Here is a 17,287-nt window from a genome sequence, read left to right as displayed (position 1 = left end):
GAAACCTATACTTTTAAATCCCCACATATTTTTCATGACTTTATTTTTTTCACTTGCTTTTTTCATGTTGTTTGTAATTAAAATGTTTAGCAAAATTGCTGAAATTCATAATTTTATTGTAGGTACAATGTTGAGTATATCCCGAATAAGAGCATCAAAGTTCATCGTAATGGTTATGAAGTGCTTAAAAAAAGATTAACTGTTTGTGACGGATATGCAAATACTTACCTAGGCTTATGTCAGTATGTAAAGTACTAAACTATCAAATGACATATGTTAAAAATATTTATCTATCAAGATTTCAATCAGGAAGTAATAACATTTAAAGAGAAAATAAGGATACCAAGTGAATGCTCTCGTGAATTGAAGAGTGAAAGTATTTATCTGTTTCCTCTAGCAACAAAGAAGGGAAATACTTTAACCTCTATCAATGGTAGCGCGGTGGTGTTTAGAGTGTGTATTTAGACATATAGTTATTGTTTGGCCAATTATAAAAGGCAAATATTTATTGAAATTGTATGGAACGATAACCAACGAATCAACAATTATTCTTTTTAGACATTTCTTTAAATTGTTCAGTAGAATATACAATCAAAGACAATTTAAAAAAAAAAGAAAAAAACTTATTCCTTATTTTTATTGTTCTTTCTCTTAACCTTAAATCCACAAATGATAAAAGCTTACGACGAAATAGACAACTGTTTACACATAATATTTTATTGTTTATTTGTTTTATTGTTTTAATTAATTTATACAAAATGTTATAAACCAACTAGAGTACTTATGCAAATTACATTTTTAATTTATTACGGCTAATAAAACTTAAAAATATCTTTATCTGAATTGCACATAATAAAACTTTCCAGTTACAAATAATATATATGTACGTGTTGCTAACACGTGCCCCAATTTACAAGTACAAGATTCAGATGAATTTGATTTTCGGATTTAACTCATTTACCTTAAAGTAAGTTGAGTATTTACTCCTAATGATAAAGTTCTTTTTCAAACACAACAACACTCAAATTACCTTTCGTTTTTTTAAACACAGTGAACAAAAAAGGTATTCCAAATTAAAAAAATAATAATAATTTGATTGCTGAAAAGATCAATTCAGAGCTTCTAAATAAAGAATTATTCATCGACGATTTGCATGCGATTTGATAAAAAAAAGTTATTTCATGCATTATTAATGGGTCCACTTTACACAAGTAACACAAAACTATTTTCGGATTAGCAGGATGATTTTTTTTCTACAAGGCGTAGCATTGTGTGGTCTGACGAAATTGTTCGACTACCGAAGATGGTGCTATATATATATTGGAATCTTGACAAAACAATTTTAAACTTATTACTTGTTTGAATAAAATTTCACTTGAGATAAGCCAGTGGGTTAAGTCATATTAGTTTATCCAAAATCTTCATGATCGTTGTGCGAACTTGGCCCTTTTCAGGGAAAAGAAAATGATTGCCGATGACCTAGATGTTACTTTTGAAGACCTTAAACCACTTGAAGTACATGCATCTCAGGTAAAACAGTATACGTCGAAATTAAGTTTTGTAAAATGGAAACACAGTTTGTGTTTGAATATTTTAATTTGATTTGTAACAAGCTTTCTCTAAGAGCATTTGTAATTCATTTTGTATAACTTACTTTGGTACTGTGACTTCATTAATGTCGACCGGCCCGCACTCCGCGATTCGAATAATCCGAAGCAAAATAACATTTTGATAACGAAGCAATCTTAATATTTTGATTTGCCTTAATTAGAAATTAAATTATAACTATAAGGAATATTTCTAATTTTTAAACAGGTTATACAAAATCACCTGGTTCGGACCAGTTTACATATTTTTATAAACCACACATTAGAAACGTTAATTAAATAAAGCATATATCAATACTAATGATTTTGGTAGTAATAATAAAAGTTATAATGAATAATTAAATAAAAGACTGCATGATTATTTATTTGTAACGAAGAACTCATAATTACTTATACGCTATCTTTCTGTTCAAGTGATTTCGATTTTTGTCCGGGGTAGACAAACGAGGAAAGGAAAACTATGACCCGTTGAATAAATCAGTTTTCATGGTGCTGATGGATACACCATAACGATCCACGAGTTCATGATGACGACCATAAAACGTCTGTAGTGATGACTTCAATCTTGTAGCAACATAACCCTGTGCCAGAAGCCTATTTGTTAGAGTTCTAGCGCGATACAAAAAGTCTGCGTAGTCCCGGCAAGCTCTGGCATAACGTATGAGTTGTGATATGAACACTCCATACGCAGGAGCCGAAGGGATGTTGCCACAGATGAAAAGAAAGTTGACAATTCTGAATGAAAAGTCATCACGTTTGTCGTAAAGTTTGGTCAATAGTTTTCCTTTACCATCGATTTCTAAGTGTAGGTCAAGATATGAGGTTGACTTCACAGTGTCTGTAGTATCTTTTATCTCAAGTTCCTTTGGGTAGATGCGATGTATCAAATCCCGGAAATTAGGATTGTTTAAAGATAACACGTCATCTATATAGCGGAAACTGAGATTGAAGGATCTACCCAAACAATATTCTTTCTTTCTGATCAGATCAGCTATAAAGTCAGCCTCATAAGAGTGAATGAATAGGTCAGCTAGTAAAGGAGCACAATTTGTTCCCATTGGAATGCCGACTGTTTGTTGAAAAACACGTCCACCACACTGGACAAATATGTTGTCGATTGTCGATTAAAAATTCCAGCATTTTGTAAACATCTTCCTCTGTATATTTGGAAGATGATTTGGAATTATTTCTTACAAAGTATGAGGAATCTCTACCAAGAACTATATATTTGTATCTAAGTGTACCATCTTTTTTGGAAAAACAACGATGTATAATGTTTTTAAGTCGGCATTTTAACTGAGTATGGGGAATAGAAGTATACAGTGTTGACAAATCATAGGTTTTAGTTCTAGCGCGATACAAAAAGTCTGCGTAGTTTTGGCAAGCTCTGGCATAACGTATGAGTTGTGATATGAACACTCCATACGCAGGAGCTGAAGGGATTTTGGCACAGATGAAAGGAAAGTTGACAATTCTGAATGAAAAGTCGTCACGTACGATTACTTTCTTGACGATGAATAGATTGTAGTATTTAGCATCTGGCGAATTGATTGGCTACACAAGCAAGCTTGATAACTGTTTTAGGCAACATTCAATGAAAGAAAGAAATCAATTCATATATCCGGGATACACACTAATATCAAATATAATTTTATAGCTTTAAGCAGGCATAAATAAATTTAAAGGACCATCTATAAATCTATATATCTTAACATGCCTAGTGATAAGTTAAAACTTAGTCATCCTACCTGTAGAATTATTATATGTTCATTGAGATATGAACGAATGTTGAATTAAATGGAAAATTATATTTGTTTTCATATTCAAACGTGGACCACAATTCTAAATCTCTTTCAGCTGCTGTTACTTGAATACTTGATGCCAATGTTAGAATAAACAGAAATAACGGAAATTGGAAATGGGTTGCAGTTCCTCCTCTGAAGTAACACCTGAAGTTGAGAAAATACAAACAGAAGATAACAGCCAGGAAGTAATCGATAAGATGCCAAAACTAACGGAACCAGAAGAACATTTCGAGGAAACGATGTCCACACCAACATCAATGGAAGGATCATTAACACCAGAAGTTGTATCTTTATCAGAAAGTCGAAGCACTTTGTCAGATGCCGGTCAGTCAATACAAGGTCAAGAATACAATTTCGATGATATTGATAAACACGCAAGACAGGTAATTACAAGCAAAACTTTTCAAGATTCAATAGTATAAATACAAAATCACATCATCAGATCGACTTTTCGAATGTAATTTCATATCAGTCATTTTCTATTTCATTAATATGTTACAGTAGTAAAACTGTTAAAAGAAACAAATACATAGTTCAATTCTAATATTGACGATTTCTTGTTAGAGACCCGCCTAAAAGTTAGTATCCCATTTTATCACGTACTAGAATTCATTCTCGTCCTATTTACACGAAAGCATGAAAACTATCATTTTATTTTTATAATACAGACATCTCAGTTCATTACAACGGTTGAAAACCTTGCATCACACCTTGCATCAGCAGCTGAAGACGATTGTTTTGTTATTCGTGCATTTTATGTATGGATTTGTGAAAATATCAGGTAAAATCGTATGCATAAGCAAATTATTATTTCTTTTATTTCTTTTACTTCATTGTTATTGTGATTGTAAATGGGAAATTCATAACCCGATGTTTTTAAATACTATATAATGACATACTAAAATCAGTATAGATTTATTCAGTTATTTTGTTTTTACCTTTCATGTCTGAGATCTTTATAAAATCATACAGGAGGTATCCGATTTCACTTTTATTTCTTACCCTTAATAAGTATAAAAACGCAAAGAGCTATTCTTTAACAATTGTTAGAATAGTAATAATGCATACAGAATATGTGCAGTATCCATTCATTCTTTCTTTGTTTTAGCGTATATCAATATTCAATATCTAAGTACAAAGAAGGCTATAAAAATGAGTTGGGTTGAGATATTGTACAATAAAATAATTAACGTTTATTATAGTTATAACAAGGATGCAAAGGCATCAAGTACAGATGATCTGCTGAAAAGTAAAGAAACGGGATCTAACGGCTTTGCTAGTTTGTTCTATTCTCTTTGTCAGTAAGTATTTAATTATAAAAAAATTATAAATGACCTGTTATCTATAGTTACTTGGATTTCAAATCAGAGGGATGGTTGACAGGAAGAAGGAATGCAGGATGAGAAAGACCAGAGAAACTAGAGAAGTGGCTGGAGAAATTATAAAGGTACCCATTGTCCGCCTCTCATATTAGCCTGAACACATGGCACATTCATTTTTTAATTAAAAACTACAGATTATACATACTACAAAACGGAACTTTTTTTCGGTAAACACATTGTAAAAATGAAATGAATGTTTTGATGTGTAATTAGTACACGAAATTATAAAATAAAGAATTTGTGTTTTAATACCATTTGAATGAAAAACAGATGAGAATTTTTTATCAATGGCTAAATTCCAAAAAAATATCGTAAATTGGTAGATGATGATGCTAAATGATCCCGTCTTCTTACTCTCCTTATCATTCCATTCATCGACTGTTTTCAAACGTACTATCATATTTTGTTATGATAATTCTTGTTTGCATTACTTGACCTACAAACTCTTTCAGGACAAAAAATATCACCTGCAAGATATTAAAAGGTTTTACAAAAGAGAATAACTTCAGTAACGTTATGACGTACCACAATATACCGAAGCAGTCATGGAATGTGGTAAATATCAAAGGATCCTGGTATTTCATTGACACAAAGATGGGAAGGGATATTGTCGTAAAAGACAGGGTTAATATCCAAAGATTGAGTGACTTTTATTTTTTAACACCACCAGAAAAATTCATAAACAACCATTTTCCGTACATCAACAATGACATCGAGGACAGTAAAACATGGCAGCTGTTGGAACATCCAATTACCATTAAGGACTTCTCTCAAAGAGTGAGCATCTCAGAATTAGCACTGAAGTATAATATACGATTTCCAAATAATCCCTTCTCAACAATACAGGTGAATAAAACATGTACATTATCAATTATATCGACCGACAAACAATTAAAACAAATCTCATCTACGTTCCTCAGCGATGATAGAAAGAATCATTCCCACTGTGTGATAATTCTACAGGAAAACAAGTCAGAGTTTACCGTTCATGTCCGTCCTGTACGTATAGGCCGGTACATTCTGAAGATATATGGTTCTATACATTATCATACTGCGTGTTCTAAATTGGTTGAATATATAGTTGATTGTGAATCAGTTATTTCTGACTTCGAACCGTATCCCAAATTTCAACAGTTTTATGGTGCATATTTTTCAATTTCTGAACAGATTTTAGATATAAAACCTTTTCACACATGCAGTAATGGAGAATATACAATTGATATCAAAACGTTGATACCAAGAGGAGTAACAGTCGTACTGTATGACCACAATGATAGAATGCAGGACGATTGTACAATAATCGAAAGTTTTGATGAAATGACGAGGGTTAAATTACTTCTCCGTAGAAAGGGCTATTACCGACTCGAATTCATTGGTAGAAAAACCACCGGTCCTTCAGTTCTTATATACAATTTACAACCATCTCTGAACATCATATCATATCCAAAAACCTTCATTAAGACTCAAGTGTTTAATTGTCGGTTAATCAAGCCCATAACAAGGGAGATATCGATAAGATCTGACATTGTTATTGAATTTTCCTGTCCAAAAATCAAAGGTTTACTGGTAGAGACAGGTGGTAAATGTGAGATCTTTCACGAAGACTCGACTGATCTATGGAAGATAGTGATCTACACTGAAGAAATTGGTACACTAAAGATTTCAGGGAATACAAAGAAATACGGAATATTTTGGGAGTTATATGAATTTATAATTTGCAAATAATAAAAAAAATTGACATTAAAACAAATACATCAAAAACAAAACAACCAAAACCAAGACCCAAGAATACAACAACACATAAACAAACCAACAAAACAAATCTTCATGCGCGCTGATAGGGTAGATATCTGCATGGTCGCTTATGTCATGTATGGCAAATCCACTAAGAAGAAATTGTGGCAGGACGGCCTATCTGCGTTGTAGTAGGTAGTGAGATTTAAATAGCAAGTTAATTGACTTGGCTAAAGGCTAAAACAAATAATAATAAAACCAACCGGTCTGAATAATCTTTACTGCTGAGATAGACATACCACTGGGTAATCTTAGAAAACAAAGATGAAATCATGTGGTAGAGATACTCTGTGGGTAAGAATAAAAATCTCAGCATAAACAGTCGGTAAGCTTGGTATCAAATAGGAACCCTGATTTAATTGAATTAAAAGGAACTAATTTTACTGTACATAGGATGGATGCCACTATGATCCTCTATACAATTAATTAAATGAGGAAGTAATTTTATCCACGATATGCGATACAATTAATGATTAAGTGTGTTGATATTACATAAAGGTTGTGGTGTACAGTTTAACAGGTTGCGAGTCCATTATGTAAGGACATTGAATACCTGTACACATACAGGGGATGACCTATCAAGTCAATGAGAAACCTGAATACGTTATTATTGCATGTTTATTACAAGTTTGATATGATTTTTAGGTACATTTTCAATTGATATTCCGCCTAACTACTTTCATCATTGTCTTCTTTTTGACGTAGAATATAAAAGGTATTGCAACGACTGCCGCTAGTACATAAAGTTAAGTAGCAATCGGGATCAGAATGATGCAAATGTAATACATTGTTGGAAAGCCTTCATATTTTGATATTTGATATTTTGTTTAAAATGTAAAGAGTTAAGAGATATTAAGAAGTGCATTTTCTTATAGTCCTTGTTCTTAGAGATAAAATATGAAGAATGTACAGAAGAATAATTCAAAATTAAGGGAGATAGCTCTGTAAGTTACACTGAAATGCAATAGAAACTATTGGATTTTCGACGTGAATTATCTCATAAGAACAGATAAATTGGAATGACTGATGATACATTTCATTATACAGACCCATAAAACAACTTAATTACAAAAAATAAAAATATGTAACCTTTTTTGAAGTGTATCGCATATTACAGAATTTGCAGGATTTTTAAAAAGACTCCGTAGAAAATGGTTTATCAGGTAATTACTTGAAAGTTTAATCCTTACGACCAGATCTAATTTCCATATTCTTCTAATTTGAGCACTGAAACGATAGAATATCATATAACGAAATATGTATTCGAAAAAGTGGAATCGGAGCTAAACCATGAACTGAAAATGTTAAAGACATTTTGCGCCTGTCAAAAGTTACGATATTTCTGGCCTCTGTATGTCTTGTTTCGTTTCCACCTTTAGTTTATTTTTATGTTCCTTGAGTATAAAGGGGCAACTCCTTCGCTGTATCTGTGTATAATGATGCTTTCGGACCAGCTGCAGCCTGCCCTGTGGTATGGGGGTTCCCTCGCTGTTCATTGAAGACTAATGGGTGGCCTTGGGCTGAAATATGTACACCAGTGGGGTTATTGCCTCTTTGACATATACACCATACCTATTCTCGTTATATTCTTATGATTTACACGTGGGCAACTGTCACAACAGTTGTAGTAGTGGACAATATAAATTGAAGCGATTGGTCACTTGATAACATGTGAACGGAGTTTATTGTTTTGCTCCTGGAGTGACATTCCTATGCACGACAGAATTCTAGTGGTCTCGACCTGTTTAAATGAGAAAGATATCTATTGACACTCATCAAATAAAACATGACACTATTTGTTTAAAGAGATTACATTACTTCGATTTTTGATTTCTCGGTACTTTGATGTTCATTATAAGTGTTATAATATAAAGGGCTCTTTTTCCTTAATGGTAAAACACATAATCCATGAATTTAAAACAATATTTTCCTATTATTCTACACTGAGTGATTTTGTTTGTTTGACAAAGAATGTACGTGATAAATAATACAGGTATTAGGTAGTATAAATCCAATTTAACGTATTAAACTCCAGATTTTATAATCTTTAAGAACTAAGTGTACAATATAACATCGAATCTCTGAAGGAAAGATGACATCACTATTTTTATTTGTGTTTTATCTATTTCAGTGTGTTATATCCTCGAAATTTAAATGCAAAATAATTCAAAAATCTGGATTAATTTCGTCAGACTGTATCAACCTTGGGCTGACATCTGTTCCGGATGGACTACCTGAGAACACAACGTCTCTGAACTTAGCACTGAATAAGCTAACGGAGTTGAAGAAGGATTCATTTGTGAAATATAGAAAGCTAACTGAATTAATACTCCGAAAAAATGAAATAAAAAAAATAGCAGTAGAAACATTTCAAGATCTCAAAAATTTGACAAGATTGGATATTTCTGATAATCAGCTACAAAATATATCAGAAAAACTAAAACCTGGGATGTTTAAAGAAAATCAGAATTTGAAAATTTTGGAAATTCAGCGCAATATGCTTTGGAATTTAAGCAGTCTCAGGGGCAAATACATTTATCCCGATTCCGTTTTGTCGGAGCCAAAACACTTGTCTAATTTGTACATGGATATTGTTGCGAATCCTGTGTTTGGAGAACAATTTAAGAAACTATCAAAACTAAAAGTACTAATGTTTAGTCATTGTCGTATTGTAAACATGACCAATTCAACTCTACAGAACTTCCCTGAGAGCGTGAAAGAACTTCATATGAACAGTTGCTTTCATATTACATCTATTGAATATGGGTTTCTTAGGCCGTTTACAGCTCTTAAAGTGATAAACTTTGCAAACTCTGCCATTCATATAACACGGGCTCTATTATTGCTTGCTCCTTTTTCTAACGGAAACATGGACGTGATTAATTTTCAGCACGTAAGTAGAAGATCACATGATTCTGAAGAGATATCATTCACAACTATTATAACAAGAAAAGAAATGAAATATCTGCGTACAATATGTGTCAAAACATTAAACCTCGCAGATAACGGAATAATTGATTTTAGAAAAGGCTCCTTACTAACCTACGACCACCCTGAATGTTTTGAGTACTTGGTTCTTTCTGCGAATCGCATATCTTTCGAAACGCTAAGAAAGGAAGTTGAAATACAAACCCTGAAAGTAAAAGCTGTTAATCTTTTAGTATTTGATCTGTCATTTGATCCGTTTCGTTCACATCACGAGACTTTGCTCAAAATTCCAAACGGTGCTGTTGATAATCATCTTTCATATGAAACATGTGATCACCAATCTAGAAAATTCGAAGTACAGTTTCCGGTCAAACTCATGATAGCCCGTTTATCTAATTTTTACATAGATGGTTGTGGTAACAGCATCAATATTACAAGCGCGCCCTCTCTTGAAGTCTTGGATCTGTCTTATAGTGACTTTCAAGATTTCCAAAGTGTTATCATAAGTGGTGGTAATAAAATTAAGACATTAAACTTGTCCGGAATAGGACCAACTTTGATGAATGAACTTCAGATGTTGGCTTTATCCAGTGTGGAGACTTTAGATATATCACATAATACGATAGTGTCATTGCCAGTAGACGTGTTTGGATCATATTCTAAGATTTCTTTTCTGGATTTGTCATATAATTTATTTCACGAAGTTCCAACTGCTGTAATGAAATTACGTGGTCTACAAAAACTGAATTTGGAGTATAACAATATCGTTTCTTTACCTGAATTCTTTATGCAATGGTTCGACGAACTGACACCAATGAACTCAATACAAATAATGTTAAGAGGAAATCTCTTTAACTGTGATTGTAATCACAGAAGTTTTATAAAATGGACAATTAAAACAAGATCCGTTCGGGACAAGAACCTTCAATGTTTGTTATCAAATGATTATTTGCAGGACATTAATACAACATACCTCAATTATCACCAGCTGTTCGTAAATTGTGATGCCAAAGTGTGGATTCAAGTTGGAGCAGGTCTTGTTGTCGGGTTTTCGGTAATCACTCTCATTGTTGCTATAGTTTTTAACTTTCGCTGGAGAATCGCTTACTATTGTTACAGAAAATTTCAGGTGGTTTTGGAAACAAAAATGAACTTGAACTTCAAGTACGATGTGTTTGTTTCCTATGCTGGGGATAGCGAGAAATGGGTGAAGAATTTTCTAGTTTATAAAGCAGAGATCAAATGGGGTTTGAAATTATGTATAAATGAACGTGACATTCTTGGTGGGACGTCATTGGTTGATCAAATAGCCGAATGTATAGGCAGCAGTCGACATGTTGTATTTATATTAACACCAGGGTTAATAAGCAAAGCATTTTCGTCATATGAAATTGATAGAGCAAAATATGAAAGAGCGAACAATCATACACAGATAACAGTTGTTAATCTTGATGTTCCTGCAAATGAAATGATGAGTGAGTTTTCATCGGTTTGGCCAGACGTTTGTGTGGTTGAATTCATAGATTCTCAATCATTTTCTGATATTGCCTGGAGTAAATTGAAATTGAGACTAGTGTTGAATCGCTAAACCGTGTCAATTCCAAATGATGATAACAGAAAGTTGAAGAAATAAGTAAGGAATCGTCTGTCTTTGGCTTGTTTGAATAGTTTCATGTTAATGAAGTCTGAATTTTTGAAATAGTAATAGTATATACATGTATATTCCTTCCAATCTCTCGTCTATCAATCTTTCAGCACTCTTTTTTTTCTTATGTATGTGCCTGTGGAACTCTCTCGGAATAGGCAAACGCCAAATCTCATCATTATCTATGTTAAGGTAAAAAGGTCACGATAAAATATTTTTCTTGAAAGAGCCATCTAAATATTTTTTATGATGTTAGATCTCTTAATATTTTGCACGGAATATTACGAAACAAATGTAGCATATCATAAAATGATTTCTATCATGCCAATCACATTCAAAATGTTACATGTGCATATGGATTTGACCCTAAAATCCTGACACATTTCCTTACAATGAAACAGATTTGTATTATAAAAAAGATATTTTAAAAAATAATCTGAAATTTTCAAGTTCCCGTTACTTTTGAATTCTTGCTTTTCGGTTATTAACATTTTAGTATTGATAAAAAAGTACATGTGTATATAAAAAAATCAAAACTGTTATTGCTTAATTGTAATTTGTTCATTGTATGCATGTGTTGAAAGAGTATTCCATGGGAAAACTTGTGTCCAGTCCATTAGTTGTTTGACGAACAATAACAATGCTAAATTGATGATACATCCTGTCCCATCTATTTAAAGTTTAAAATTATATTAGAGGTGTATCAGGAGTTAGATTTTAAAACCGTTTTGGTAGATCAAGTGCTGGGAATCCATGACGTCACGACTATCGGGTCTAACCACCATTCAAAATCATAGGAAGTGAAATCTGCAGTCTTATAGTACAACCCTCTTATACGTAAATAAGATGACACAATTATGATTCTTAACTATTTATACACTATGATAAGTGTGGTAATAACACAAAATGACAAAAATCGTTCGTTTAACTATCCATCATATTGACGTACCAGGAAGTGCCCAACTAAATACAAATCTGTCCTTGGTTTTGAATGCTTTAAATAGATTTCCCGACTTACATGCCCATTTCAGAGGTAATTCATCATCTATATGAAGAAAACTGAAATGGGAAGAATACGGCAGTCGCATCTCTTTTTCCTTTAGTAGCCTTTGAAAACCACCGATTCATTCAAACATAAAGCCAGATTGACAGAAAGGTATTTGTCTTGTATCTAAAACCTTGTCCTCTAAATTCGATAAAATTGTCGACCAGGAATGTAAACAACGTCAGGTTAAGAATACTTCCTATAAAGCCAGTATGGTTTTTTTTTCACGAAGGGTTATTTTTTTCTCTACTTAATTCCAATAAAGCATTTTACAAATGTAGTAAAATGTTAAAGATGCATAACAGGGTTAGTATGCCGAAAGTCATCACTTCAAAAGTTTTTAGGGCGTCACCATGAACTAGCAGATTGTTACTAATTAGTCTTCTGCACCATGAGAACCGATTTGTTCACCGAGTCAAAATTTTTCCTGTCATCTTTCGTAGACCCTGGACAAGACATTTAAGGATCAACTCGGCGGATGTTTCTAGAAGCAACGATTACTTACTCTAGCAGTGCACCTTGGAGTTAATACTAATTCATTGCATACAATGTCCAATTTAATTCTGTCTCAGGACTATAGGTTGATAAAAATATATGTACAATCTCAAATGTGTCCATAAAAATACTATTAAAAGAAATGCCATTTACTTCCCTAAGTATTGATAGAAAATGTCATGTCCAGTGCGTGATAATGATACAGAAATACAATTCAGAGTTTATCGTTCTCCTATGACCTGTGCCAATAAAAATATACACTCTAATTGGCCGTGTACATTTTCGTATCCAGTATTTTTAAATTTGTTGACTATATAGTTGATTATAAATCAGTAATTTCATACTTAGTACCAAATTCAAAATTTTAAAAGATTCAAGATATGGAACCCTTTGACACATGCATTGATGGAGAGTATACATACAATATCAAAACTAGAGTTAATGTCTTATTGTATCGTAGAATGGAGAATGATTGAACTATGATCGAAATGTTTGACGAGATAAATGACGAGCGTGGAATCCAAGAAAGGAATATTACTGACTCCAATTTATTGGTAGAAAAACAAACGGGCATTCAATTCTCATATACAATTTAAATCCATCTCTCAGCAAAATACACTAACTGTCAAGCCTTTTTCAAAGGACATACCGACAAGCTCTAACATATATATTGAATCAACTTGTCTAAAATCAAAAGTTTACTGGTAGAGACAGGAAGTAAATGAAAGATCTTTTACATTGATTGGTACAGTAAAGATGCCAGGGAATACAAAGAAGCAAGGAATAGTTTTAGGCTTATATGAATTTTTCATAGGCGAATAAAGAGACGAAATTAATAAAAATTGTGTTAACTACAGTTTCACTAGGTGCGATTTCATTTAGAACTCACCGGAAAGTTCAATATCATGGAATCAGAATGATTGCAGAATGATTACTTTCAATGAAAAGTAAAAGAGTAAGATCAGTTAAACATACCTTCATAATGTTTATTTTTTTCACAGTAACTTGATAAATACACAATGAGATTCGTTATAGATTAATGTTGTACGTGTTCTTACATGTAACACCAATGATTTGATAGAGTAATCAAGGGAACCAAGGTTATAGAGGTAATAAAAAAGAATGTAATCCAGGGACTAAGCGTCCTCTGCTTTTCTTGAAACACCCGATGAGTTGCTCATAAAAAGTCAAGTCCGGGGTAGACGAAAGAAGAAAGGAAAACTTTGACACGTTGAACAAATCAGTTTTCAGTTTTCATGGCGCAGATGGATACACCGTAACGATCCACGAGTTCATGGTGACGACCGTAAAACTTCTGTTGTGATGACTACAATCTTGTAGCAACATAACCCTGCTTCAGAAGCCTATTTGTTAGAATTCTAGCGCGGTACAAAAAAGTCTTTGTAGTTTCGGCAAAAAGAAATATCAAAAACTAAAAAAAAAATAAATAACAAATCCACGTGTACCGACAGGATAAGCGACGTATCGTTTTCTAATAACGTCTGCCTGGTCGTTTAGTCATATACAGAAATATTTTGTCATATTCCACAACAAAATTAAGACAAAGCTCTGGCGAACTTTCATTGCTGAGATGAACTCACGCTTGGGTAAGAATAGAAATTAACTTTTATATCTTGCGGTGACCATACTCTACTTAAAGCTTGTTTTAAAAAAAAAGCACAATACAAAACGTGTATGTGGGACTTCATAAATTTTTCGGCAAACACCAGGAATTAACCCCCATAAATTTGATTTATAAGGAAGTCATTTTACTGAACATCGGGTAGATATTTTATCGGTTACCAACAGTTTCCTCGATACTATCACGTAAATGAGGAAATTTCTTTCATATTATTCAACATTAGGAGCTTAAGATTACAATTTGCGAATGTTTTTAGAACATTTATTAAATGAGACATAACTTTCTTTGTTTTTTTTTATTTGAAGAGAGATAATATTTACCAGTATTACGTAATATCGAGTTTTTCACTGATGGTAAATCAGGTAAATAAAAAAAATCAAAGTAATATTTCCCTATTATTCAACATATTATTTTGTTGTTTTTTTTGTAGAAAGATGAGTGTAATACAAAGGTGACTCGTTTTTATTACACAGGTTGACCGCAGCTCTTTTGTCTAATAACATACCTACGTTCACGGTATGCCCACAAGGTAAGCGTCCTCTACTTTTTTAGAAACACCCGCCGAATTACTCATAAAAAGTCAAGTCCGGGGTAGACGCTCCAGAACCATGCTCCAGAAGCCTATTTGTTAGAATTCTAGCGTGATACAAAAAGCATGTGTAGTCTCGGCAAACTCTGGCATAAGGCAGGCCACAGATGAAACGAAAGTTGACAATTTTGAATGAAAGTCATTACGTTTGTCGTAAAGTTTGGTCAATAGTTTTCCTTTACCATCGATTTCAAAGTGTAGGTCAAGATACGAGGCTGACTTCACAGTGTCTGTGGTACCCTTTATCTCTAGGTCTTTGGGGTAGATGCGATGTATCAAATCCCCAAAATTTGGATTGTTTAAAGATAATACGTCATCTATAAAGCGGAAACTGAGATTAAAGGATTTAGCTAAACGATATTCTTCCTTCCGGATCAGATTAGCTATTAAGCCAAACCGATGCACGGACGTGATTAGTTTTCATCCGTGAGTACACAATCACAGGATTCTGAAGAGACATCTTTCACAACCATAATAACAAGAGAAGAATTGAAATATAAAATATCTGACAAAACGTAAAAAAGTTAACACTAAAAGATAAAAGGAATAAGTTTTAGAAACAAAACTGGATACGACGCTTTTGTTTCTTAAGCTGGGGATAGCAAAATTGCGTCAGGAATTTTCTAGTTTACGAAACAGAGATTAAATGGGGTTTGAAATTATGTGTAAATGATTGTGACATTCGTGGTGGAACATTCTTGGTTGATCAAATAGCCGAGTGTATAGGCGCGAGTCGACATATTGTATTTATATTATCGCCAAGATTAATAAGCAAGACGCCTTTACGACGTATGAAATTGAAAGAGCAAAATATGGTAGGGCTAGACAGAAGACGGAAATTAAAACAAACACACACCACATACACACACAGAGAATTACAAGCACGGTTAGGCAGTACAACTAATATAAGACATTTTATTTTACAAATTTCACTTGCAACTTAATTAAATACTCCGATGATTTTAAGTATACTAGTATTGCGTGGTACGAAAAGCACATTCCCTGATATTCCTTGCTTATCAAAGAGGCAATAAATACCGAAGCATCGAAGACATGACCAAAACGGTAATGATAAATGTGCCGCTAGTAGCACCCGTCGAGTAAAACGAAGGTGTATCAAATCATTTTAATGAATCAAATAATTTGATTGATTGATTGATTGATTGATTGATGGTTTGATTAGTGTTTAATACTTAAGCAGCACCATTTCAGCTATATCATCATGGTAGATGAACATGATATAGATGATCAAATTAAATGATGAAATGAAAATTGGGATGTAACACAAGGAAAATAGGGCCAACGAAATTTGATTGTCATTGGACATAGGTAGAGGTGGGTAGGGTCGGGTAATAAGGCAAGTAGTGTATGACAGGATTATTGGGACGTAATACACCATCCATATAATGGAAACTAATATGGTAGGACTAGAGCAGCCTCTTCTCTTTTCACTTTAGTAGCCATGTAGGAACCAAGCTCCATAAGAATATAAAACACATCGATCAAAAGAGGCGCAAAGTTGTTAACGTTCGAACATCTATCCTTAAAACATACACAAAAGCATAATCGACCAGATATTCAAACTTCAGACACTGTTTTTGTTAGAATCAGTGTGTGTGTTTATGACACAAAAAGATGCTTTTTGTTTACCTTAAACTGATTTGCCACCATTTGTTTCTTTCTAATTATAAAAAACATTACTCTGGATACAAACACAAAATTATGTGGTATATGATGTCAACACAAACACAAATAGTTTACGAAAAAATTGATGTGTGTGCAACCGATAAATTAAATAAGGCCCATATTTGCCCATACAAGACTTGAATTTGACATTCGTTAGGGTATATTTCTTTTGCTGATTAGAATGTAAAATGGATGATTTAGTATGTTCAAACATAGTTATAAGCATATCATGTTTCAACGATTGAAAATGTGATGTCAAAATTTGAGAAATCTGTAAATTTGCCTTCAAATAAGCAAAGATTGGTAACTTTTTTATAAACATTTATTTCTATTTTTGAGTGTCTCCGCCAACTTTACACAAAAGTGTTGTTTATGATTCCTAAATGTTAAATGTCCAAATCAGTTAAAATTTCCCTTGGTCAGATTGGCGGAGAACTTTGAAAAAACACAAAATATGCAATGAAAAATACACAATTTTGTAGTTATATGGCAGGTTTGCACTTCCATAAAACTGAGAATTTATAAAATGGCTAAATTTAAAAATCATAATCATCCATTGAACAATGCATATCAGCTTTTGTTTTATTTGCTTCAAAGTTATTTATTTTTAAAAATAGGGACCAAAATATGGCTCTTATCGTACCTTATCCTTTATACGTCTGTTATCGA

At 33.0% G+C, this 17,287-nt stretch overlaps 2 protein-coding genes across 3 annotated transcripts; both read left to right on the top strand.

Annotated features, from left to right (window-relative positions):
- Positions 1 to 356: 356 nt before the first annotated feature.
- Positions 357 to 6,660, top strand: LOC148615339 (kyphoscoliosis peptidase-like). Of its 2 annotated transcripts, none has more exons than XM_088590234.1 (6): positions 357 to 453; positions 1,455 to 1,530; positions 3,465 to 3,795; positions 4,081 to 4,193; positions 4,615 to 4,713; positions 5,247 to 6,660. In XM_088590234.1, the coding sequence occupies exons 3-6, from the start codon at positions 3,526 to 3,528 to the stop codon at positions 6,517 to 6,519; spliced, it is 1,755 nt and encodes a 584-aa protein (XP_088446360.1). In that variant the 5' UTR covers positions 357 to 453; positions 1,455 to 1,530; positions 3,465 to 3,525; the 3' UTR covers positions 6,520 to 6,660. The 2 variants fall into 2 exon arrangements, with proteins under 2 accessions (XP_088446360.1, XP_088446358.1); XM_088590232.1 differs by lacking the exon at positions 357 to 453 and adding an exon at positions 876 to 967.
- A 1,868-nt stretch (positions 6,661 to 8,528) lies between these two features.
- On the top strand, positions 8,529 to 13,604 carry LOC148615338 (toll-like receptor 1). Its single transcript, XM_088590231.1, has one exon. The coding sequence runs from the start codon at positions 8,681 to 8,683 to the stop codon at positions 11,102 to 11,104; it is 2,424 nt and encodes an 807-aa protein (XP_088446357.1). The 5' UTR covers positions 8,529 to 8,680; the 3' UTR covers positions 11,105 to 13,604.
- The last annotated feature ends 3,683 nt before the right edge of the window (positions 13,605 to 17,287 follow it).

This window comes from Perna viridis, chromosome 6, assembly GCF_037379345.1.
Source record: "Perna viridis isolate PV_CMFRI_1.1 ecotype Kerala chromosome 6, ASM3737934v1, whole genome shotgun sequence".
In the NCBI taxonomy this organism is placed as follows: domain Eukaryota; kingdom Metazoa; phylum Mollusca; class Bivalvia; order Mytilida; family Mytilidae; genus Perna; species Perna viridis.
Note: the sequence above shows the minus strand (reverse complement) of the source record. Positions and strands in the feature narration are given on the sequence as shown.